This window comes from Aythya ferina (assembly GCF_964211825.1).
Source record: "Aythya ferina genome assembly, chromosome: 15".
NCBI lineage: Eukaryota > Metazoa > Chordata > Aves > Anseriformes > Anatidae > Aythya > Aythya ferina.
Genome location: NC_140314.1, coordinates 4,368,334 through 4,381,007, shown reverse-complemented (window position 1 = coordinate 4,381,007; position 12,674 = coordinate 4,368,334). Strand labels below are relative to the sequence as shown.

At 37.1% G+C, this 12,674-nt stretch overlaps 1 protein-coding gene across 5 annotated transcripts in view; it reads left to right on the top strand.

Annotated features, from left to right (window-relative positions):
- The window catches only part of SDK1 (sidekick cell adhesion molecule 1), a 398,013-nt gene that overhangs the window by 179,221 nt on the left and 206,118 nt on the right, over nt 1-12,674 (top strand). For all 5 annotated transcript variants that reach the window (XM_084536274.1, XM_084536275.1, XM_084536278.1 and 2 more), the window contains one exon: nt 5,627-5,760. In XM_084536274.1, the coding sequence (XP_084392400.1) occupies nt 5,627-5,760 (134 nt within the window). The remainder of the gene's footprint in view (nt 1-5,626; nt 5,761-12,674) is intronic.

Sequence of the window (12,674 nt, the reverse complement as noted above, 5' to 3'; positions counted from 1 at the left end):
TGTATTTTTTTAAAATGTCAAAGGAGTAGAGTTGTGTGATAATAATTAAGTTGTATTAAATAAGAACTAAAGCTGCTGAAAACCTGGGGGAAGAGAAGGAACATTTTAACATAAGCAGTGCGCTTATGAATATTACTGCTTGTTCTGGTTGTAATTGCTTGCTCCTGGATCGGTAGCATTGTCTCACTGCAAACATCTATTTCATGATCAGTTATGTAGTGATTATCTTGGGTTTTGTTTTGTTTTATCTCTAGACCAGTAATTGCTTGATATGGGCACGATTTTAAATATATATTTCAGATAACTGATCTAAGAGCCCCTTCTGGGAGCCTCTATCTCAAAAGAATAGAAATAAGCTTTTCCAAGGGCAAACTGCTAAGAATTTTATAACAACACTCAATATTTGATGGCTCTGCTTAAATCTGAGATACTTTTTCTAGCAGCCCTGTACATAAATATTAAGACACTTGTGACAATTTTTGTGTTTTGTGGATTAAGGTTTCTTGAGTCATCTCCAGTATATCATGCCTTCTGGATGACTGTATGTTTTTTTATTATTTTTTGTTTGTTTTTGCAGAGGGTGGGGTTAATGTTTTTGTGTGGTGTTTATTTATTTATTATTTTGGTTGGTAGCCAAACCTAAGTGGAAGCCTCACTTTGCTAGAACCAGTAATGTTTCCTGAGTCTTCCAGTGTTTTTGTGGCAACCTGTTCTGAGGTTTACCTGTTTCATAAATCATGATGTTATGGGCTTGTGTTTAATTTGTGATATGATGTCACTCCTAAAACCATTATACTGCCAAAGACAGACCCTGTAGACTTCTACTTGATACCATGTTCAGTCAGGCAGTGGATCACTGATCGTTGATGAAGTACAGTTTTCCGTCCACATCTGCTCCAGCTTTACATTTGCTTTACACAGGTGGGGTTTTGCATAAGGGATTCATTAGCAAACATGGGGAATAATGTCAGTAGCCTTATGAAACCAAGGTCTTGCAAACACCAAAACCAGAGCTAGAGAATAGGGAAGCGAGGCTTAGAATACAAAGTTCTGTCCTAACCCTTGTTTCCTCCTGGAAATATGTCTGCCAAAATCAAGCAGTCGGCCTCATCTACTTGTCAGTAGCTGGGCTGCTTTCATTACACAGTGGTACTCAGCCTGTGCCTGGAAATCCCGACTGGTTTTGTTGTTGTTCTTTAACCTTGGTTTGCTTTCATGACTAGAAATCCCAGTCCAGAATTGCTTGTTGTGCCATGGCACAGTTAAAGAAGCGATGCTATAAACTAGCATTGATTGTAAAATCAATGCATTAATTTGTGTAGCTGTACTTAATATTCAGCAGCTGAGTAAGTATAATTTTCTTTTATTTTTAGTTGATTTGCAATGAAATAACTGAAACCTGTGCACTGTTTTGTAAAATTGGCATCCGGTCACAGCTCCTCTTGCTTTGTTGCTATGGCCATGCTCTGTAGCAGATACACTAATATTTTGCCCTGTGATTACGTCTTGAAAAACAAGAACTGTTTACATGCATTTAAATAACTTTGATTAATAATTTCCCGTCAGAATTGGAAGACACATGGGTGGTGAAATGCTCACTGCTAAGCCACGCATGCCCTACTCTGAGTTAGGATTTCACTGAACAGCTGTGTTATAACTACGGAGTGTCTGCCTCTTCCAACAGGAAAGAGCCGCGAGGACACCTGTCAGTAATGCCGGTGTTAGTGCTCTGAGGGCGACATGGGTCTCGTAAAAATACCTGGGAGAGAGGGATTGGATATTGGTACTTGCTGGAGGAAAAGAGGCTTTATGAAGGCCTTTTTACTAAAATATTGCACCCTTGTTCAGGAACAGATGGCTGCCTTCTAAGAGGAAGCCTAATCAGGTTACTCTGATTCTCGTTTTGTGATGTTTTTGTGATGTCGTGCTACCTACTTATTGTGTAATCTGGTACACTAATAACCGAGTTAATTTCTAACTTTAGACAATTATCCACTGGTAGAGTAGATTTTGCTATTTTCCATTAATAATTGGTTTTAATATGAAATCCACCAATTTGAGATACTGCAGAGTTCATTTCCAGTATTTTAATAAATGATTCAATTTTTAGAGCTGGAAAGCTTTAACAGCAAAAAAATATGGTATTAAATGCCATGAAAATTTTCCAAAGTGTTATTATTTCCATTGGCCTGATTCACGTCGCACTGATATTAACATAAATTCCTTAAGCTTTAGATCAAACTTCAGAGATTATTTGCAGCAGATTATTTTTTTTAAAGTATTAGCTCAATTCAGAAGTCTACAGTTAAAAATTCCAGTGTGTGTCCAAGTGCTTAATTCTGGTTTCAGTAAATGGAAGTCATGAAAATCTCAGTAGGTGTCTGTTTACATCTTCAGATACTTAGAAGAGTTGGATATACATATATATGAAATTACGGATCTCCATCATTGCTGTTTTCCTGTCCTGTCAGATCATAGTCATTGGTTAGGCACCGTGTCATAGACGTGGCTTGCAGTTTCGAAAGCACAACTTGTCTTCCCTTTCAGATTCATCTGTTCTAGTCTGTGGGTGCTTCTGTGCTAAAGGAGTTGTAGAAATGCTTCTGAGGTATCATTGTAACTGCTTACCACTCAGACGTGTACGTTGTTTGTATATTGGCTGCTGTTCCCTACAGGCTTCCACTGAGCTCTGGAGATTTTCTAAAATATCTTCTATTAAAATACATGATTTAAAATGCTTCTTTCCTTATGCTTAAGGAACCCCAAGGGATCACTCTGTTTAGTTTATTTGCTGGTTGCTTCTGTCTTGAAAATGTTAAATTGAGTTAAGTTCGGTGTTGTTTTTTTTTTGTTCGTTTGTTTTTTTAAAACCAATATTTGTTTTCCATAAATTCTGGGTATGAATTTCTGACAGGACCACTCCATCTGCTGCAGTTGTCTTCCTCAAATTTGCTAGTGAGCTGAGCAGCCGACAATCAGATTTTCCTTCGAACATGAGTGTGGTGCTGTCATAATTTAAAAGTTACAACAGACAATGAAAACAAACAATGAACCCAGGGGAACATGTTAAGCCAATTTTAGGGCGCTCTGTGCAGCTGTTGTGCAAAATGTGGTTGCAACCCTGATAAGGGATGTGGCATGAATCTTCAGATGTTTAGAAACATTGGCATTAATGAGTCCTTAAAACGTGACTAATTGATTTTCCTGGTGCACACAGCTCTTACTTGATCTAAAGAAAATTCCCAGAGTCTGTGGCCTCTGAATGCTCATGTCTTACCCTATTCCTGTCTTTAGTAACCAAAGTTGAAACATTTGATTTTTCACAGAATTCTTAGTCATTAATAACTCATTTGGGGTTCTTTAATTTATCATTAATTTGACTGTGGAATTGATGACCCCAAAGAATTGTATTCAGTAATTTCTTTATCCTCTCATTATTTTTTGCTATACAAATTAATATTAAACTTTTCACACTAATTTGAACACACAATATATTACGTTCAGCCCTTCTGCACTGAGCTTTTTCAGTTCAAATACACTTATGTGCATAAAATCTTCACATTTCACTTGCAAACATTATTTTGCTCACACATGCAGGTAGTATCAGTGTGCATCTCACCAGTATTCATGGATCAACTTTAATACTTTTGAGTTTTAAAACTGGCAGCTGGCCTCAAAGCAGTCTGAAATGTATTTCAGTATTTTCAAAGAATCTTTCTTATGCTGCATGCTTTAGAACTACTGTAGGAATGACTATAATCGCATAGTCTTTTAATATTCAATTATTAGCACTTCACTGGAATTTTATCTTTATTTGCTTTATCAAATGTCATATTAATTGCATTTTATATCCCCACTCTGTAAATCTATCAATCTTTGATTTTCTAAGTCAATTAAGCAATTACAGGTTCATTGAATAAAGAAAAAATCATGCCATCATATTTCTTACAGTTTCTATAATAAAAGCTATCAATAAAGATAATGCAAACAAAATCTTTAGCTGGTGTGCAGTGACTGAATTTAACGGACTTGTACCATCATCAGTGCTGGAAAATAGCTTTATGTATTTTGGAGATATTTTTGATTTATTGGTATCTACTGATAGCCTTATAGCAATTGTGTTCTTTGTATCCATGTTAGAAAACTGAAGTGATAATGATACCCACAGCATTTGAACACACTTCAAATAGAGACTGTTATCTTCTCATTTCCAATGCAGCCATCTACATTAAAACAAAAACAAAAACTAGTATGCTACAGTAGGAGTGGGCTTCCCCCATTGCTTTAAAATGCTTTTTCAAAAGCAAAATAATTGTGAATTACTGATGTTAACAATACTTTACCAAAACAGGAGGAAGACATGCAGGAAATTTCAATACTGATTGATTAATGTACAAAGAGTTTGACTTGGCATCTGACTCTTTATGGCCTATTGATATACGAACTTTTTCATCCTGTGTAACTTTATATCTTGTGTTTCAACCTCATCCTCAAGGATTTGCCTAATAGCACAGCTGAACTCAGTGGGGTTTCTCATCAAGTGATGTAAGTGCAGGTAGGAGTTTCGTGCTCCAAGACCTGCATTCAGATTACTGAAGTTGTGCCTGGCCCAGTCGGCATTTGTGTCATCTCTTAGCTCCTCAGGCTTGCTATGGAACTCTACATGTTCTTTTATCTGTTTTTCAGCTACCTGTGTCCTGCTCAATTCAGCCCTTAGAATTTTACATAATTTCTTTGGATTAAAACTTTATCTTGCATAGGCAAGGAAAAGATTATTCAATACATATAAAATGCAAAGGCGCCAACCCTACTGCAATGTAAATGAGTAATTCTGGCCTACGAGGGGATTTCTAGAGACATTTGATGTATAGCAGCACTAAGCAAGTGTAGACTTGGGTTATATAGTTACATTTACTGACTCCTCCGAGTCTACGCCGGTGCTAACCGCAGGGTTGTGTTTTCCCACCTGCTTTAGGTTAAATGAAAGCTCTTCCCTCCCTATGTACACACAGCTCATCTGAGGATATTGGTTAGGCTCTAACCTGTCAGTGTTCTTCATCTGTGGTATTGCAATAATTACTGATGCCGTATCCACAGAAAGTTTACCTTCTGGGGTTCAGCTGCCTTTTTTTTTTTTTTTTTTTTTTTTTTCTTTCACTGAACTAGGTGGTGTTATTCCCGGAGTGTCAGCCTTTTAAAAGGCTAGCTTTCATGTGTTGGAAAGGTTTTCGGTCACCTTGACTTTGCAGTATGCTGATATTTGCTGGGACCATTAGCCCATAATGATGCAGTTGCACGGTGTCTTTGTTTTTATTCGTCACTTCATCTGGAACTTCTTAAAACCATTGAAACTGTTTTGATTTCATGTGTTATAGCTTTTTTATAGCTTTTTGCATGTTACCATAAACAAGTCACGTGATCTAAACAGAGAAAAAAACTAAAAGCATCGAAGATCTTGTGTTACTTGTGAATGTGTTTGAAGTTAGGCTGTTTTGGATTGCCTTACATCTTGCCTTAAATGCCCAATGAATGTCATAGTATTCTGTTGAGTCTGAAGCACTGTACAATTTCTGCATAGTGAATACTGTTCTTTGGTTTGAACACTATCTTTTACTTTCCTAAACAGAGCTATAACACTGGAGAATCAGCTGGTGATCCTTGCAACATCAGTGTCTGATGCGGGAGGCTACTACGTCCAGGCTGTCAATGAAAAGAACGGTGAGAACAAGACAAGTCCATTGATTCAGCTCAGCGTAGCAAGTGAGTATCCAAATATTAGAAAACATGCCGTGTTACTGAGGTTACAGAAGGTATTCCCAAAACTCTGCCCTAATAAAAACAGCCTTACTAACAAAGGATTGGATTCCTAAAGGAGTTTGACTTTTCCTGGTTAGTTCAGAGCACGCTGAACAGCTTGTGCAGCAAGAGGGACCTGGGGGAGTACAGGCCCTCGACAAATCAGCCTCAAAGCCTTTTGTCTGGTTGGTTGTTTTGTGCAAGGCAGGTACATGATGATATCCCTGGCTGTTTGTTGTGCTGTTGTGATCATAATTTCTTTTTAATACAGGGTTTGATAATGTATTGTTTTCCATTGTGCGTAAGTAAACAAGTCACTCTTCTGAGTGCAATTTTATTAATGAGTCTATTCCCAGTCTATGACATTATTTTTACCTGGAGTTATCACGGAGTCCCAGGGAACACACATTTCATTGTTATTACTTATTATTTTACTTTGCACAAATTGTATTAACACCTACCATTACAGAGACGTTCCATAAGTAGGTTTTACAGCAAAAGCAGCAGAGCAATGGGGTCAGAAAAATGGCTGCACACCGTATATTTACATGTACGATCAGTAAAATGTGCATATGTTAAATATTGTAAACTGTTTGGTAAATGTGTTTGCATAAAGAAATTTAAGCACGTAGAAAGGTTTGACTCCCTTTGAGGGCATTTGGTAGAGGTGTTTTTAATGTAACAGTGAGGTAGGGAGTATGTTAGCCTGAGTGAATGTGGAGGTTTCTATTTTTGATTATAGAGATAAGGAAGAGATGATTAAGTAAATTGTCTATGAGGCTGGCAGCATTACTGACAGGGTACTCTTTCAGTTTAAGCTTCTAGAAGATGCAGTGCTCTCAGATCTCTGCCAATCAGCATGATAAAATGCCCTTTTGATCTTGGAAATTAATAGGTTTGAGCCAGTCCACATGGCTAGCTTCCTCAGAAGAACAAAACTTGGGAGTCTCTTGGTTTGGGGGCAGGAAATGTAGCAAATTGCTGTTGATTATATGCTTTTATCAGAAGCTCATCAAAAACATTATGTACCTGTGAAACATTTAATTTCTAACAAAAAAATGATTTTTTCTCCAGTAAAATTCCTCATCAGATTTGAGGGAAAGTTATTCTTCTGCAAACAATGGAAGCCTTGCTAGTGGGTTCAGGAGTACATTGTGTAGTGAGTCACGGAGGGCAGAGACTGCCTGGTGGAACGCAGAGCAGGAGAGACAAACCTGTGTTTTCTTAGCTATGTTTATAGATTAAATGAACTCCTCATGCTTTTTGTACGTTTTTCTGAATTGGAAATAATATTGCAAATCCACTTGTGTGCATTCCATCTGTACTGTGGCATGTAGATGGTAAACATTGTTTCTAACAGTATAAAGAGGTTTGCTAACACTTCAGTAATTTGGTTTTTAAAGCAAACTTATATTGTTTGTATTATGCAACCAATAATATACTTCTCACTTTAATTTCATATCTTAATTAATGCTAGAAATAGTCTGCGATCATGCATGCATAACAAGTTCTGTGCAAAGCAGAAGGTAATACCAGCATATGGAAAAGAAAATACTTAAATGCATGCGGACTTGATACCATGAATGCAAAGTCTATCTGGAATGCGAACAATAGGAATGAGGCAAGGTGGAAAGCCAAATATGGATTTGCTTGTTAGAATGAATATTAATCAATGAGGACTATTTAAAACCTCATAAAACCTCAGAGATAAATAAACATTTTAATAAATTGAGCCAGGATGAGTAACGCTACGTGAGTTGAAGAAAGACCCTGTCCATTAGGCATTGCAGTGTCTGTAAAGGAAATGAGATTAACATGGTGGTCGTGAACTTTGATCTGAGGAAGAAAAGAAATGTGTGATAGATTAGATACAAGTGAATAAACCCCTTCAGTCCAATAATAGGAAATAATCAGGCAAAAATAGGGTCCTGAATGATAGAGTATGCAGAGAATGGTTGCAGGAAAATGGTGTATTTTGGAAGAGTAATAAATAATTCCAGCAAGCAGTTGAAAACAAATTTGTAAAGGGACATACAGGACTGGAAGATACTACATTGAATTGTCACTGTCTGAATCCTATCAGATTTTAAGAGATGGCACATGTTATCTTCTGTTAGGACAGGTCTAAAATAATCAAGAATAATAACAAAGACAACCAGCTTCATTATTTCAAGTGTGAAGTGGAATATCCAATCTCTGTGTGACTATATTTATATATTAATTGAGTGCAACCTTGCTACATGACTCGGCACACATTGCCACTTTTATTGAGGGCAGACAGAAAAAAATACAGATAATTCCCAGGGTAGTCATCCACTGAGAACACACTGTTAGAGATGCACAGCTTGTTATTCCTTGAAGGACATCAGCATCGGACTTGCTCCAGCCTACAGAAAAAACACATTTGCAAAATCAAACTCTGACAGCTGAGAAAGCAGTCCTGTTCTGGTCCCAAACATAAGACTGACACTAGGAGAAAGGTATAGCCCTAAGGTAAGCAGAGCATGAGTTGCAGGGCCTTTATATTGCAGATGGAAGTCACAGCCTTGAATTGTGGCTGGAAGTAAATGGAGTTTGAGCAGTATCTGGAAAATATACCAAACTGTCTGGTGAAATCAAACTGATACCCAAAAGCCAGTATGTCATGTCTGAAATTAGAATGAGATGTTATAAATCAGTCCTGAATTTAAAATGTCTTAAAATCAGTTGAAATGTATATAAAGCTAATGGAAATCTTGACTTCTTTTTAGCTATGTATAGAGCCACCTCGTTAATAACAAAAGAAAAATTTGGCCAAGCAGCTATGAAAGTTAAGGGTTTACTAGCAGTAATATTCACAAAAACCAGTTTTCTTCTCTTTCCTTTCAAATACATCACTTGCTGCCTGTCAAAAATTCTGCAGATTTCCTGTTTTTGGAGGATTTCAGTGCTAACTCCATCACTGGAACTTCCCAACCTGACCAGAGGTGTGTTAACCTGTTAACATAGATAGTTAACCTGTCACTGAGCTATTGCAACCTTCTTTTCTTAGATGCAAGTAGCATTTTAAGGATTTCCCAATTGTTTTTACTGTAATGTTCTTCCCTGCTTCCATCTATTCATCAATAGGTTTGATGATAATACCTTAAAGTGGTCCTTGATTCTTTTTTTTTTTTCTTTTTTTTTGTTCCTTCTCCCAATTAGACATTACAGCACAGATGGTCAGTTTTCTTCCTTGAGAAGTTGTTGGCTTGTCAGGGGGATAGAATAGCAGGCTTTTGATCTTACCAGTGTTGGCAGGACACTTAAAGATGGAAGTATTCATTAAAGTAAGGCCATCATAAAGCTCTTATTTCCTTGATGGTCATGCTACTGTATATCAGCTAAATTTCTCGTAAACCTTGCCGCAAGCTTCCTTTGGCTGTAGCATAGAACTTAAACAAAAACCAAAAACAGGATACATGGCACTTTTCTGTAGTCTGTGCCACTTACATGTGAAGGTGAGGTTTTTATTCTTTTTTTTTTTTTTTTTTTTTTTTTTTTTTTGTAAACTGGGGAGAGACTATGGGCTGCAGAGAGTTATGAAGACCCTCCCAATGTAACTGTTAGGGCTTCTGGTATGTAAGTCAGGAATTTAAAAAGTGTTTAAGAACAAGTAATAGGGAGCTTTTTATTACCGTAAGCTGCTGGCTGAGGTAGTCACTGCAATGCACGCAACGAGTGTCCTTGTTTTGTTATTTAATGACACGGCAAGACTCCAGTGCCACTTAAGAAGTTCGAAAAACCCTGCTGAGATCTTTCTATTATTAACTACAATACAGCGCTATAGACGTGAGCACCCCTGGCCCACTTGCAAACTTTTAACAGTATGCACTGCTATTTCAGCTTGTTCCAAGGATTTTTATGAAAAACTTGAGTAAGTGTCTCCCGGTAAGTGATTTAAATGGCAAGTTTGCAAAAGGTGGCTATGTGTAAGCTGTTCTGACAGCTTAGATACTCCTGCTTCAATTGGTTTTGCAGCGCTAATCATCTGGAACTGCAATTTGGGGCCTTACTTCTGGACCTCCTTATTAAGCTGTGAAATATTGAGATGCATGTCGCTTCAATAGATTTATTAGTAAATTAGGTAGTCTCAACACCTATTCATAATACCGGGAGATGTGGAGTGCTCTGCAGACTGATGTCTTTTTTCTGACGCAGGCTTTGTACAAACAGAAAACAAGACTGATGAAAATTTTAAAAACCTTGCCAGCCAGCATTTCTGAAGAGTCAATGATAATAAAGCCAATTATCATTTAACAAATATAAATTTTTCCCTTGAGCACTGGCAATGTTGCTTTTAAAAAAAAAAAAAAAAAGTTGGGGGTAAATTGGGGACTAAACATTAAACTTCTGGCTTGGTTGCAATTAATTTAAAATATGAGGGTGTCATGTTGTTCTGCCCAGCTTACACTTTTGTTACAAAAGGACATTTTCTTCTGTAATGGTAGCCATTGAAATGAGGCTGAACAGTCTCTGTTTGTCTCTGGTTGAGGCTTATTTTGTTTTTTGATTTAATGTATCATCAAACACAAAATTTTATGGAAGGAAGGAGTTCAGTTCCAGGTTGACAGGGTACTGACTTTGCAGTGAAAGTTTTTGTTCATTTTTTTTGGTTATAAAGAAAAGTTCTTATAGCACAAGATGTTTAGGCCACTTCCAGTGGCAGTAAATATGAAATATTCTTTACACTGTTAGAAAAGAAAGTGGAGGAAAACGTGCCATTTTGCCTGCCAGTGTAGTTGATACAATGCTGCTTTTGACACCCTTCTGTCAGGTCTGTTGAGAAGATAAGTTCTCAGAAGGCTCTGGGCAGACATCTTCCTCTCCGAAGAAAGCATTTCACACACGTAATTTTTCATATTAACCACCGAGGTTTGCTCAAGTCAGCAGATGTTGAGGATCCTTCATGGCTATGTTTGAAACATACTGCTGCATAAATTTTTCATTGCTAGTTCTAGCTTTCAGGTGTCAGCAGAGGGAAGGGAGTGGGCAGGACCCCCTAGAGAACAGAGATTTCTATTCTGAGGTCAATTTCGTGCAAGTCCTATAAACTTGTCAAACTGTTTTTAGTTCCTGCCAAGGGAATTTACTCCACTTAGCCCCTGTGGGTCAATGCTGTTGAGGTGAAATTAATGATTTTTTTTTTAATTTTTTTTTTTGAATGGGGGAAAAGAAAAGGAACGGGGTGAAATAAAATTGCATTTCTGTCCAGTGTTTGTACCGTATATGCCTGAGGTTGTGATCAGATAGTGGGGAAGTCCAATTGAGTACAGCTCGGCCCTCTATACACTGGTTTTAATTCCTTCTTTGAGATAATGACACTTCTCTCCTTTCGCATTTTCTGCACAGGCATTGCTTTCTCTTTGTCGGGCAGAATTTCTAGGGAAGATATCCTGGCAATTGTCATGTGTGATTTCATGAGCAAATGTGTGCCTTCACTTTGATGATCACTTAACATTTTTTTGTTATCCAAAAAGTTAATTTGAAGGAGGCTGTAGAAGTGTTTGGGATTTGAAATTGAACCTTAAGGATGAAGTCTGTGTAAATGCCATCTTTAACACCCTGGAAAACTGCTATATGCTTTTTCTTTAGTTGTAGCTCCAATCTGCTCTAATACTGAAGGGCATATGTTTTTAAGCAGGAATTTTTGTTTATTCTGATTTTGATAATAGTTTGCATACAAATTAACTATGCTTTGATATGCATATGTTTAAGTCAAAAGCATTTAAGTAACAATTATAGCTGTAACAAAAAGGACTAAATTGAGTTAGTGTTAAAGATTCGGTTTTGAGGCATTGGAACAAACATTGATTTAAGCATTGTCCAGGGCTAGGAATTATGTTGAAGGCTAATATTCTCAATGGTTTGCCCTATTATCTACTGCGAGACATAATTGCAATGTAGAATCATATTATATGCATTACAAAGAAATAACAGATTATGTTCTCATTTTAACAACATTCTTGGGCTCCAAATTGTGCTGCCAGATCTTTTCTGTAATTCTGAGCCTTTCTTCCCCTTAAAGGAAAACTTTTCTCACTTTTAATTGTAGTGATGTAAAGAAAAACCTATGGATAAAGTCATAAATTGGTAAGCTGCAGGAACTAGATTAGGCAAGAAACATCTGTGGTAGCTTGAACTTTTCTTTGGCTTTGCTCAAATATTCTATCAGTGTTCTGATAAACAGCAGGAAGGCTGGTTTGTCTCCAGCTTCTTCCTCTGGACTATTTTTGATAACACTTATTGTCACCCATGGTGCACTTTTGCATCTGCTGCAACACCCCCTTCCAGGTGACTTGTGGCCCCTCTGCTAGTAGGACTTGACTTCCAGTTGACTTTCCTCAGATTCATTTTAAGATTTTAAGTACGTCAACCCTAGTAGAGGATGATGTATTTTTGGAATGGAAAGACAATAAAATAAACTTTCTATATGTTTTTTTTTTTTTTTCCAGTCTCACTGAGAATATAAACAGCAGAAATCAACATGTAACATATTTAAATATCTGGTACTTGATTAATCATGTTGCGTCAAAAAAAAAATGTGGAAAGCTTTAAATGCATACTTTATGGAAATAGTTCCTTCTTTTTCTCCCAAATGCCACTTACATAACACTTGTTATTATGGGGAATCATCCCTAGCTTGCGAAGCTGGGAAAATGCACACCAGTTGAGTGTATATTCCTTTGGCATATGTACATACATTATGCAAGCTGAAAAACTGGCAAATGTCGAGTTTCTGAAATCCAACTCATTATTTTAACATAGCTTCTTGTTACACTTGTCTGTTTGTAAGGCTTGTTTTTCTTTTTGTCTGTAAGAGATCTGGAATACACACACACTCTCAAAATCCTAGGTTG